At 35.6% G+C, this 14,360-nt stretch overlaps 1 protein-coding gene across 2 annotated transcripts in view; it reads left to right on the top strand.

Moving 5' to 3' along the window:
* Positions 1-5,781: 5,781 nt before the first annotated feature.
* The window catches only part of LOC137140575 (sodium channel protein type 2 subunit alpha-like), a 29,911-nt gene continuing 21,332 nt past the window's right edge, over positions 5,782-14,360 (top strand). For both annotated transcript variants that reach the window (XM_067528878.1, XM_067528877.1), the window contains exons 1-7: positions 5,782-6,048; positions 7,308-7,426; positions 8,259-8,348; positions 8,826-8,954; positions 10,833-10,924; positions 11,033-11,275; positions 11,389-11,452. In XM_067528878.1, coding sequence (XP_067384979.1) covers positions 5,782-6,048; positions 7,308-7,426; positions 8,259-8,348; positions 8,826-8,954; positions 10,833-10,924; positions 11,033-11,275; positions 11,389-11,452 — 1,004 coding nt within the window. The remainder of the gene's footprint in view (positions 6,049-7,307; positions 7,427-8,258; positions 8,349-8,825; positions 8,955-10,832; positions 10,925-11,032; positions 11,276-11,388; positions 11,453-14,360) is intronic.

Raw genomic sequence — 14,360 nt, 5'->3', positions numbered from 1 at the left:
CAGAGTTTCATATGTAAGTATACCTAAGGATTATTAAATGTAGTCTTAGATATTGAGCATGAATCATAAAGACAAAATGTTTGGCAATGTATTGTAACTATTTGGACTTTTGCATTTGTTTTCACTTTCAGCAAATGAGATGATACAGAGCTTCTTCATAGGAAAGGGGCTTCTTCTTCATTTAAAAAAAATTTATAATATAAATTATATTATATCATATTATATATATATATATATATATATATATATATATATATATATATATATATATATATATATATATATATATATATAATATTATTATATTTCAAATTCAGGAAGAGTCAGGAAAAAATAAATACCAAAATGCCATTAGATATATATTTAATATTGTATTAATGGTTTTCTTTAGTGGTTCACTTTTATTACGTGTGTGGATTAGTGTGGTAGAAAATGTGTTTCAAACCCCATACAAGGATGACATACATTTTTAGTCTAAATTTTACTGGCAGTTTCCCTACTCGTCTTATACCTTCTGTAACCTGTGTATTTAAGCTATAACTTGCGATTATACTAAAAGGTTTATGTAAAAGAAATAGATCATTAGTTTAGTATGTGCACCTACAGTAGGACCACAGTATGAAGCTCTGAGAAGGTCAAAGACACATAATATTGAGCAAAAACAAGAGGGTTGGAGTGTTTTTGTTAGTTGTCATTGTGACCAAAGTCCAGCTTGTTTTATGTGATTATTCAATGCACCATAACTTGTATTTTCTTAAAATTATGCGGTTCAATTATACAGTACACTGTAAATCATGTTTAGAAGAAGAATTAGCTCATATATCATCAGTTTGATCAAGTCATGGTTCATAATGTTAGAAGAAACAGAGAAACATGAATGTAGTTTATTAAGATGTAAAAAAATGAAAACAGCAACATATTGATTCTTGATTCTTGAACAAAGTTGTCCTAGAATAAACTAGTAATTTGTAATAATTTGTAATAAGTGAACAAAGACAACACAAAAACCTAACAAAATGATCCAAATACGCAACAACTTTTTAAATATGAAGACAAGAGAATTTGACAAAAAGACAGAAGACAAATATCTGATAAAAAAATAAACACAAACCACATAAAAATACCATAGAATCTGCATTGACATCAAAGACCTACTCTGTGTAAACAACATAGGTATAGGACAATATTCAGGTATCCTTATTTGTTTTCTTACAGAGTACTAAACACTGAAATATGATAACATACTCATTGCAGACATGGAAAGTATTTAATAAATGATGGAGTAGACTGTACTCTTGTAGACAGTAAGTCATCTTGGTGACTCTTAAAATGGGAATTTCATCTATTTTACAAATCAGACTCTATTTGCAGGTGAATTCTGTATGTGTTAAAGTTAAGGTATAATGAGGTGTAAGATATAGAAGTATAAGGCCTTGGGTGGCTGCGAGGGAGCTGTGTATAGTCTTATAAACTAACTCAGTGGTTTCACTATATGGACAATGCTTCAAAATGAAATAGAGTAAAATATGATGTGTATGCTTAGGAAGTGAGCCTAACAAACCTCTGGAGTCTTCTTTACATGTTTGCTTGAGAAAACTGCTTTGAGGCCAGATCAGGCAGCACCAACAACACAAACTAATCTCACAGTCTACCTGTTTATGGTGTCATTGTGTGTCTGGCTGTGGCCAATCAGTCCTGCACTGCTAAATTGGTGGAGATCTCAAACACTCACAGTAAGATGATATGAATTATTAAGTTGCACTTCAGAATAACATTCAAACAGAGCAAAGTGTCTAATCAGCAGCATCCACCATATTGGCACTGTGTGTTGAAAAGCTATAATGGAAAAAAAAATTTGATACATTTGTAAATTTTTTTTTTCTGTCAGTGAGGTCTTGATAGCAAATCATTCTGTCCACAAGCACACTGGCCGATAACAATGAAGCTACGTACAGAAGCCTTGACAGGCAAACATAACATTACTTTCTACTTACAACACATAACAGCTGAGTGATGTTCCTAAGGTTTAAGAGTTGTTACCTGTTAAAATATGGTTTCAATCATCAGGCCTTGTGAGTTCACCCCCCATCAAACTAGATTTATTGAATGATTTGACATACAGTACATATACTCACACACACACACACACACACACATGTGTGTGTGTGTATATATACACAGTTCAGGGTCATCATTGTCTGCATGGTGATTTGGCACAGTTTTTACGACGGATGCTATTACTGATGCAACCCTCCCCAATTTCTACCGGGCTTGGACCGGTACTGCATAGCTGGGGACGGGAATGGGCTGTTAGGGGTTCAATGTCTTGCCCAGAGACACTTCCACTGACCCTGTGATCCGTGGATGACTGCCTTTACCAACTGAGCGACAGCCACCTAGCTTATAATTATGTTTAAAGCAACTTCCAGTTGTGGAGGCAGAGTTGTTCCAAGTTCTGTTATTGTCTGTTTACATCAAATCAGTCAGTGAGGCTGTATTAGCTGAAACAAAGTATTTTTGATTCATGTTTTTAATAATATTAGTAGCAAATTTCAGCAAGAAAATCAGGGAAGGAGTATGAAATATGGGCTGCGTGTGGAAGCTTCAACTGAAAAGTCTTCAGGAAATTTTATAATACTACTCTGTGTTAGTGTAAACGTTGTCTGCAGGTCAATACATTTATTTAGTTTATTTGGATTGACAATTTTCTATCTCTCCCTAAATCTGCTTTAATGTCATCTATTTCCATTAATCTAGAAGGAAGTCAAACATGCCATTTGAATAATTTTTATAGTTTTTATAACAATATGTAGAGGAGTAGTTTAACAATGATATTCTTATATATCGTTTTTAAACTTTAATTAGCTGCGCATCTGCTGTCAAAACATGAAGCACAGCATTTGGTGGATCAATGACTAACTCTTATTACAATATACCTTGAATTATTTTTCAGCTTCCTGTGTTGGAATTCAAAACACCACTAAGGCCAAACACGTGTGCATGTCAAAACTGACAGTCCGTGGTGTCGCTCTACTTTCAGTCTAATCATCATAATTATTTAAGTGATGATGATCATATCACATCTGGCTGTTATGGAAATTAAATTTCATTCAACTAAAATATTCCTCCCTCTGTTCAGGCTAATTCTCTACCACCATGTCCTCCCCGAAGTAACCTGATATAAGTCGAAACAGTGCATATTAAATGTAGTTTCCTAACATTACCAACAATTATATGCTACATCCTTGTAATAGTTCTTTACTGTTACCTTTCATAGAAATGCTTTTACTGCTTGTGAATGATTCATCACATCCTGTCCCATGACATTATAGAAATATCTATGTTTTTAACCTGTTTATCTGCTTTGTGACATTGCAAATGGTCCTTAACCTATTTATCTTTGATGGCAAAAGGGAAAGCACTGGATTCAGTGTATGAGACGAGCTGATCTGAGATCAACTTCGGCCAAATAAGCAGATCAAGTGAAAGCAGATAACTAGCGTCTGGCTGGACGTGTGAAGGGATCAATGCATTTCAGGACAGGAGGAGATGGAAAACTTGCAGAGCTTAGTCTAAATGAAAAAGATACAATGGAATTTTCTCTGTCCAAAAAGGTAAAAACAGAACTGTAATCCTCTTTTTGGAAATTTTTTTCAGCCATTATAATCTCAGATTTCGTCAATGGCTATAGGATTGAATATTTGGTACAGTGGAAAGGTGATATTTAGATAGTGGTTTTGGTCTTTGATCAGATCAACCTGAAAACCATCTTTGTGCGTTGTTGTAGTCCAGAGGGACAGGGTCAATAACAACAAGTATGTGTACTCATTTAAGGTTCATTATAAACACCCACAGCTAGAATTACAAGCTAATCAAACAATAATTTGTAACTTCTGATAGAAATACAGTTAAGTCAAAGTTTTTCGGTCTAATGCAGATTAGCAAACACTTTCTTCTTAATGTAGTAAAATTACCCAAAATGTATCAGCAATGAAATCTTTGTGCAACAGTTTTATTAAAACCCTAATCCTACAATGTTGATTGTACACTCATCTCATTATCAGACAACTAATCAGTTTTCCATTTAACTGACACCAGGTAACCTTTAAACAGCCTTGTGTAACATATTAACCTAATCAGCATTAGATACTGTATGTTTCCAGCATTTTCCACACCAAATGAATTTATAAGGAAGAGAAAAATGTGCAGATGATATTTCCATTGAGTAAAGGTCTTATGGTCAGACTGTACTGCATTATGCAGTGACGCAAGTAATCATGGTTCTCTCAGTGGAGTAGAATATATTGTTTACAGATGGGGGGAAGTTCATGTTCTAGTCAGTAAAGAAAGGTAAAAAACATTACTGTGCTTTTTTAGAGAGTGCTGTCACATGTGAGGTCCCAGAGATGCCTTTGTGCGGTTGAAACATTGTCTAGCTGTGCCATTGATGGTTAGTGTTTGCTTTTTTCTGTAGTTCATAATAACCTATTATGTCATGTATCCGGTTACAGAGGAAGATGCTGAATGATGTATGAAGTTAGCCAATCGATCGTTTAGAAGCTAAAGGAATGGTAACTGGGGTTGACTTCTGCCACCTTCAAAAACTCTGCAGTGGTGTACTCTGTGGATTGATGGAGAAACTTATAGTGTTTCCCTCAGAAGTTAATAGAAATCAAATCTATAGGAGAAAGTAAAAATTGGACTGTAATTTGTAATATGCTAAAGTCATTATGTGACTACTGAATGTGTACATACCAACTGTTTGCTGCTAGGATAAATTTTAGAAGGGCTGCATTTTGTGTGATGTTAAAGTACACGTTTAATGTTGCTGTCAGGTCAGTGTGCAGGCCCTGCACTTTCCTTCAGTTCAGTGAAGGCAAACAACAAGTGACCGCCAAGCTAAATCATCACTGGCGAAAACCCTTGGTCAGCGCTACAGGCTGCAGGCTTAATCCCCTCAGAACTATGGCTGGCCTAGTTTGACAGAGACAGCTGGATAACAGAAAGCTGGTGGTCAGTGGGAAGGGTAAAGAATTTACATCATGTGCTTATATTGTGAATTTATGTCATGTCTCATATCATATTATTGACCTTCCTCAGTACTATCTTATCAAAGGCAATCCAGCTTTTGACTTTAAATTATGCTTTTTGTTCTGGTTTGGAAACAAAAAAACACGACATAAATATTGGTAATATCAGGCAATTTCATATATTGTCTTATGGGACCAGTCAAATGGCCAGAATATTTTTCCTGTTCACAGATCCCATTCAGGCAAGCTTTTATAGGAAGACTGTCATATTGTAAGCACTTTACAAAGCACTTTTGTAAGAGACTTTTTGTGACAAATTGAGACAATCTAAATTAGACTGATGTGATTTGTTATATTCTGCCCATTAGTATCTCTCGGTATTTGTTTCAATATATCAAATTCTGCAAAGCAAAGCTTTACTGCTACCATTATTGATTTATTGGCCACTTCCCACAATTAACAGTAATCAAAATGGGAAAAAACAAAATAATGAGCCGAAGGAGGTTAAAATGCTCTGTAAAGCTCAGGGAAATTCAGCTTTCCCTATAACATATTCCTATTATAAAAAATATTCCTTTTATAGCAATTTGATCTAAAACCTACTGTTGTTTATCACAAGCCTGTATGACTGAATTAGTTCAAATTATTTTCGCTCACCTTCTCACCTTCTTCATTTTTGTTTTCCCTGTATATTCACCCACCCCCCTCCAGCTGTAAGTAATTTCTAGTACAGGAGAATCAGGATGAAAAGATGGCAGCCATGCTGTTACCAACGGGTCCTGATGGCTTGCGGCGGTTCACTCGCGAATCCTTGGCTGCCTTGGAGCAGCGGATTGCGGAGGAGCGGGCCAAGAATGCCAAGAGTGGCCAGGAGACTCATAGGAACACAGAGCCACCTAAACCCAGTGCTGACCTGGAGGCAGGCAAACAGCTACCACGCATCTACGGTGAAATCCCTCCAGAACTTATTGGGGTGCCACTGGAAGATATTGATCCCTTTTACTACAAGAACAAGAGGGTGAGAGTCAGGTGATGGGTAAAAATGTCCTATCACTGCATGCAAATGTTTGTCTGGAGGACAAATGAACATTATTTTCTACATATGTTCACAGATCAGGCATTTTAAACAATATTGATACTGAACTGAGGCAAAACATGTGTAGCAATTAATACAAAATATGGTTCAAACATCACTGTTGGTAAAGGTGAAGCTGTTTGTAATACTTTATCTGTTGACTAACTCATTATGATACATCAACATTTATTAGTTCATAATACTTTTATTTTATTTATATTATAACAGCACTTGGATCTATTAACATTATAATATTAATAGATTAAAACCACGATAAATATATATTTTGTATCAATGTATTAGATGTATTAAAATGGCCTGTTTTCAAAAGCTATGATGATGGAAAGCAACTGTTATGAGCATACTTTATTTTAATTATGAGTCTTACATGGGCTTAACTTGTATTATATTTGAAACTACAGTAGAAATTGATGAAAATTGGTGGTATATGATTAACATCAATTGTGCACCTGCTGTATTATACTAATACACTGACAAATTTGAGTCTCTTTTAAATAATCAGTAATACCCTTGTCTGCACTTGTGAACATGATATGGCAGTGATCCTCCTGCTGCAGCTGATGTTTACACTAAGTTCACCAAGTGGTGTTTTGGAGCAGCTAGTTGACGTAAAGCCAGTGTGACTGCATCTCTTTAGATCTCTTGTGAATGTGGAAATAGGATTAGCCAGACTTGATTTGCAGGGTTGGTTAGATCAGGCTGCTGCCCATTAGTGGGACGCTTTTGGAGAGATGAAAAAGGACGTGGCAGCCATTCTCAGGGTCTCTTTGTTTTGGCATAGGAAGCACTGCTAGATGGGAGGATTATCCAAAGACGAAAAAATATTTAAATAAATGGCACATCTGTTAGGAAAACGTTTGGAGTTGCCTCCATTATATCAACTGGCCTCACTTGCTGTGCATATGGGCACTCTCTGCTTTCTTGGAGGAAAAAGTGCTTATGGCAAATGTTAATACTGACAGAGTGGGAGACTCAACATAGCAGCTACTCTATTATCCTTGCTGAGTAAATAAAATAGCAGAACTGATTCTCACAGCTATTGCTATTGAAATTTGGTTTTAAAGATGTATTTGCGTTTTATTACTTTGACTTCTTTTAAATACATTTTCCATAGATTGTGAGTAACAAGTATTTAAGTGTGATTTTTCTCATGAATTATTTGTTTTCTCTTATCTTTACAGACTTTTATAGTACTTAACAAAGGAAAAGTCATCTTCAGATTCAGTGCCACGTCTGCAATTTACATATTTAGTCCATTTCACTTCATCAGATCGATTGCCATCAAAGTTTTGGTCCATGCATATCCTTTCTGATTGCCAAGAGCATGCATCTATCCTGGCCATGAACATAAATAAAACATTAATGGCTTTTTCTTTTTTGGTGGATGACATTACCTGTCACTTTAGATGGTTTGTTCATTGATGATAGTAACACATTTAGTAATATGCTACCTGTGGGTCAGCATCCTTTTTAGCAAAATAAACAAATCTGAAAGTAGGCCTATTTAAGCAGAATTAACAGTTATTTTCAGGCAGCATGTTCTGAAAAAAACAATATTAATTTGGTGTTGGAAAAAGTCTAAAAGCCACTCTCATACAGGGCAGATAAGCCAATTTCTAATATTTACTGATTTCCTGTGTAGGTTTCTATTGGATTTTTCCATAGTCCCATTTTTGAAACAGCTTTGTAATGGTCCCCTCTGGCATCACAAACCAAATCCCCTCATATCCCTCTTTTAATCTCTGAAATGAAATAAGAGCAAGGAGATTTCACATCATGTGACGGCTCTATTAGTTCTCAGACAGCTGGTTTGCACTTTACATGCAGGAGAGAATCTTTTCTCTGGATGCTCTCGCTGTTAATAATTCTAAAACATATATTGAGCAAATTGTCTATCAACTGTTACGGATCTCCAACTACTAAATAAATACTAAAATAAATGAAATGTTGATTTTCTACATTTTATATTTACTGTAACATGAGCATACAAGGTGATGATTTATCCTAATGGATATAAAGTGAAGTATTTGGACCGATTTGAAATCCATTCAAGTCAATATCTGCTTACAGAGAACATACTTTATCAGGTTATTTGTAATTGTTCAGTGCACTTTCCTTAACCACTTTTCCACATTATTTAGCCTGTTTATAATGTTCACAATACTGACCAACTGTTTCTTCATGGCCATGTCTGATCCGGCACCATGGACCAAATACCTGGAGTAAGTATTGTGCATGCAGTATTTAAAAAGGTGTCTATTTCTAAATAGTACCACTGTTGTTCTAATGTGGAGTTCTGCTGGGGTTTGTTGCTTTATCAGTGATGATTGAAGGATCTATTCAGATGTAAGTAATATGATGCATGTATTAGTTAAGGCATTAATTTATGCATATTGTTGTCATCAGTGGGTTATGTGCATTTTTAGCATGCAGCATGCTTTCATTATGGCAAGACGTTAAATATTATTTCATATCTTGCCATTGAATTCATACCCCTATATTTATGCTCCAATTTATTTGTTGCATTTATTGAATTTTGGGAGTATTTGCAAATTATTCATCTTTATTGTTTGTTTTAGATCAGATTTTGGTCCTCAGTCCTGTTTTTAATGCTTAAATCTGTTCTTGTGCAGCATTGTTTCCAGGGTTCAACAATCTTAACACAGCATTTTTCTTCTTTTCTCCATACATTTTTCCAGGTATACTTTCACTGGTATTTACACTTTTGAGTCAGTGATAAAGATATTAGCAAGAGGATTCTGTATAATGCCGTTTACCTTCTTGAGAGACCCATGGAACTGGCTGGACTTCACTGTGATTGTCATGGCGTGAGTAACAATATCATCATGCAAATTAACAGTCTCTCCTGACATTTCTTACCATTAGCTGTGGATACATTGTGTGTGTGTATGTGGAAAATACCTTAGAATCATCAAATTAAAAAAATAATTTAGAGTTTTGTAGGACCGTTTTTTGCAGATTGTATTTATGTTCACATAAATTGAAACATACTGTCTGTTTTGCTATTTTTCTGAAAAGTCAAAGTAATCATAGTCAGTCAGTAAAGCTAAGAGGTGGTTTTTAAACACCATGAATGATAAGCCTATTGTGGGGTCAGAGATCCCTGTGCCATGACTCAATATAATGCAGGTGACAGATTATACCGGTGACCTCTTAGTACTGCTGCATTGTCTGGGACCAATCATCCTTATATGACATTTTCTTTCTTTGGAAACTGCTAGACAACATCACTTTTACTGTGTAGACAGACTGTAAACATTACCTTCACCAATTAGTCTGGTTTTGATTAATTATGGCTCAGTCAGCTAACTCATCTGTCATTTCTTAATGCCAAACACTCACTATTTTGTTGTTTTAACTCTATAATCAATGTTTTTACCTTACAATGGAACATGGCAACTTGAATGTGAAAATAGTTGCTTGTAGTAACAAACCTACAGAGGATTATCACCTGACCCCACCATGCCTTTTAGGTTAAAGGTAACTTAGAATGTAGAGAGGTGCTGTTGAATTCTTCTGTGACCCAGACTCATTGAACAGCACTGGCAAAAATTTTGAATGAGGCTATCCTCTATTTCTCCAATTTTAAAAATAGAAATATTTCTGCTCAGTTATTATGTTTTTTAACATTTTATAATGTCAAATACTTTAAGTGCTGCACAGAGTGTATCAGGGAGCAGGGAGAGGGAGGACTGAGGGAAGTGGATTATTTTCATTATCATGCTAGTAGTGCATCTTGTCTTTGTTTGTCAGGCCACAGCCTACTGCTTTGAAAGCAGTAGGAGGAAAACAAAACGGTAAGGCTGTGCCCTGACAAACAAAAAAAGGTAATACTGTTATTGAGGTCAAAGTGCGTAGTGGAGTCCTGCTGGAGTGCATTATAAGAAGAGGTGGTTCTAATGTTTTGGCAACCGTATTTAAAATGAATGAGTCTCAAAATCAGTCCACTGTGCTCCACCAAGCCTTTCCTCCCACTTTGCTCTACTCTGCTGTATACTGTTATGTTTGGTTATGCTCTGCCCAGTGCTTTAGGTAGTCTTTGCTATGAAGATATAATAAATAGGAATGGCTTAAACCTTACTAATTAAGCACAAATAATTACATGTTTTAAAAATAACAAAAAAAGTAAAAAACAAAAATACCAAAAACACTGGAATGTGATTGGATTAGATGGATAGATGGATTTATAAATGTATAAGATTGGGTGCTATTGAAGAACACACCCAAATGTTCAGTCTGGGAAGTAAGGGGAAGCAGAGAACCAACCAATGGGAAGCAAGAAAGTATGAAGCTTTAAAAAGGTGTATCTGGAGCCTGTGAGAAAATTGTCAGTGTTATTACTATTAGACAAGCATATTTCTTTAGAAGGTAATATTTTTCTGCTGCCAGTGCTGTTCAATGAGTGAATAAAGCACCTTTCCACATTATGAAATGTTGTGGACCAAATTTCAACTAGGGCAGTGGCTCAGTTGGTAGAGTGGCTGCCCATAGGGACCATAGGGTTGGGGGTTCTTGCCCCATATGAATTTAAAAACAAAGAACCCTTATTACTGTATGTTATTAGACTGAAATGTTTTAATAAGGACATTACATACTGTCAATAATGGATGAAAAACATTAATCCTGTTCACCGTAGAGAAAGCCTACTTTAGTAAATCTTCTTGTTTCTTTACATCAAATTTCAGATATGTGACAGAGTTTGTAGATCTTGGAAATGTATCTGCATTAAGAACCTTCAGAGTACTACGTGCACTGAAAACCATCTCAGTTATTCCAGGTAAAACAACTAAAAGGTCCAAAGACAGTCTATACTATATACAGAATCTTTTTCAATCATGCTTGCAAAATCAGGTTTTTGAATTACTATCTTGTTTTCTCCATTAAGGTCTTAAAACTATCGTTGGTGCTTTGATCCAGTCTGTGAGAAAGCTGGCAGATGTGATGATCCTCACCGTTTTCTGTCTCAGTGTGTTTGCCCTCATTGGCTTGCAACTTTTTATGGGGCTCCTGAGACAGAAGTGTGTCCGCAGCCTTGCACATTGCATCAACTCCTCTTATAGTGCGAACGAATCCTTTTTCTGCAATAACAGAACCTGGAGCTCCAGGGCAGACTTCCTGAGTAGCGAAGGTCAACTAAAGCATTTCACAAGTGCACAGTTCACTGAATATTGTACAGTACCAGTATCATCCAATAAAGATGAAAATATATTGTTTTTTAACATCTTGTTTCTCTTTCCTTAGATAATTTTTACAAAATTGAAGGAGCAAAGGATGCCCTAATATGTGGATACGGAAGTGATGCAGGGTGAGTGTCCTGGTTACTGGTTGTTAATCATCTGCAGGCTATTACATAACATCAAAATGTTTATCTTCTAATGGGTTTTGATCCCTTGCATGTAATGTGTATAATTGGATATAGTAGCTTGAGCACCAGACTTGACACTAACAGTTTTTACAGAACAATAAATAACAAATACAACAATAGATATTGTAATTCAAACTTCATATTTACAGACTGTGACTTAATGCATGAGGTGTGTAGTGTGATAGAGGCTGTACATAAGATGACATGTGGTGTGGATAATAAACCCAGCTCCACTGGAACCCTTTACTGAGAAAAACTGAGTTGCCAGCTGGAGAGAGGGGGGTGTTTGGAGAGTTCATCAACTCAAAAGCTCTATGATATGATTAGGTTAACTTCAATGGACCCGATCACTTTGGATTGATACTGTTGTTGAGAAATTGTACTTACAAATTTAAGATTACAGCTGTAATGCCTCTGTTTGTGGCTTTGTGATGTACAAGAAACACCTTTGACTGACTTTCTAACAGCTTTTAATGGTAAATGTCAGAACGTGTTGTACAAAGTGGAATTGATAAAAATACATTTAAAGAAAGCAAAATAACTGGACCTAATGTTTAGAAGCATCTCAATGTAATGTCAGGAAATGTATACGTCCATAGATTATATTTTATCTGTGGAGGGACAGTCTTTGTTCCCAATCAAATGCATAGTGTGAAACCATCCAAATATTGCTACTCAGCCTACGCGCTGAATAATCCTATAAATCCAAATGCTTTTGAAACAAGCACAACAGGATGACTCTGCCCATGCCAGGCCCAGTTCAGGGGTTATAGTGAACTAAATACCCATCTGTGTGAATCTGAAATCCTGCAGCTTCAACAAATGGCTTCCATTAGGTGCTCTTGTTAATGATATAAGATAATTGTTGATAGCAAATACCATAAAATGGTGATATATTAGGCTTTTACAAAGTAGGTGCAGATTTTTGTTCTTTTTAATGCAATTAATATTGAACCTTTGATTACGGGTTCTACATCTTATGACATCCCAAAATAACAGTAGTTTCTTATAAACTTTTAATTTTGTTATTGGAGTAATACTTTTTCATTTTTTGCGAGGCAAAGCCTGAGTAGTTTATAACCTGTCTTCAGCAAATGTGAGTCAGCAGATTGAAATATGTCATTGCCATGGTAACAGCTGAATCAGGTCATGTGAGTAGCCTCAGAGTTGTGTTCAAACACTTTACCTGACAGTTTTTCTCCAACATGATACACAGTGGAGACACACACACACACACACACACACACACACACACACACACACACACACACACATACACACACACACACACATACACACACACAAAAAAACACACTTTCAAAATAAAAGCCTTTTTGAAACCTTTTTCAATTTTTTTTTGGTTTTTAAATGGTCAAATGAGTTTGTGGTTTTAGTATATCTGCTGTAATAGATCCGTCTTCACTGATTGGACAATTGTTAAAATCTTTTCAACTTACATCACATTGCGATGTAAATGGTTCTGCATACTTTGACCTACTAAGATTTCAACTTCAACATTATGTTTTGAAATGGTCATAGTAGTTTATAAAGGGTTCTACTTTTCCTCAGGTGTTTGACCTAAACTATGCACTCAGCTATTACAATTCTACAGTTTCACGGATTTTTATGCTATTATTTCATGTTACTGAGTAAATGTAACTCATTACCACCCACCCCTGCTTGTGACTTAAAAATGTGAAGAGTCATTCATTCTGTGAGACTGAGAGTTTTGCTTAAAAAAGTTAAGTTCAACAAACAGGATCATATTTGCAGAGAAACTGAAAAAGTATTTCTTGAGATGCCTTTTATTATCACATACACAAAGTATAAACCAACTGCCAGTGAATATGTTTTCCAAATTTCTACAGTTTTTCCCACAAAAAACGTGACAAAATCATGACATAAATTGTAAAACCATTAAATTAACTGGATATACTTTTAACTAAATTTAAGAGTTATATTGAAAGTTACAATATGTAACTTTTTCAAACATTCTTTAAATTGTAATGCTTCATAAGTTTTAGTGTGGGGACATTTGTGCAATTAAGACACTCTATAGTCCTTGACATAGCGAAAGTATTGGACACAGCCACATTTTGATTCCCAAACGTTGCCCATTGAAACTCTAAGATTAAGCTAATATTGATATCAATACACTATTCAAATATGTTGATAGAAAATAGACACAGAGGAGGTGGTCACACAATTTTATTGGCATCTGAGCGTAGTCAACCCTTTAATCTCACTCTGTAACCTCTTCTCCAAAAACACAGGAACTTAATCTCCCAAGAAGTACAATCTGATTCAGTAATATGTGTTCAAGTCAGAGCATAAAGAGGATGCATTTGAGGGCACTCAGGAGGAAATTACATTATTAAACTCCCCTACATAATAAGTCACTAAGATCAGACTAGTGCAGATATGACCTATCCAGCTGTCCCAGACTTTACTTACAAGTTTCTGCAATGGGACTTTTTTACATGTGTTGCCTGTTGTTTGTGTATCTGCTATTTGTGAAACTGACAGTAGAGTTTTATTGTGGTGAGTACAATTGTGGGTTAATGGATCCTTGGGCATTAAGAGAATAAGTGATATTTGTCTTTTGTCTTTCTTTGATTTCAATATTGCCTGTCCTGTCCAAGACATTGTATTGGATGTTTTAATTTGTAGCGGGAGTGATGTTAAATCAAAGACAAAGTGCCACAGCTTTTTGATGTGCTTGCCAGATTATATTGTAGGTCAGTGTAGCCATAGGGTAAGTTGCATTTCTGTTGGAAAAAGGAAGTCTTTTACCTTCTGTGACATTTTAGATCTTACTGAGGCTAGCTGTGGAGATGGGCAAGATATT

This window comes from Channa argus, chromosome 14, assembly GCF_033026475.1.
Source record: "Channa argus isolate prfri chromosome 14, Channa argus male v1.0, whole genome shotgun sequence".
NCBI lineage: Eukaryota > Metazoa > Chordata > Actinopteri > Anabantiformes > Channidae > Channa > Channa argus.
This window is presented reverse-complemented; position numbering and strand designations above follow the sequence as displayed.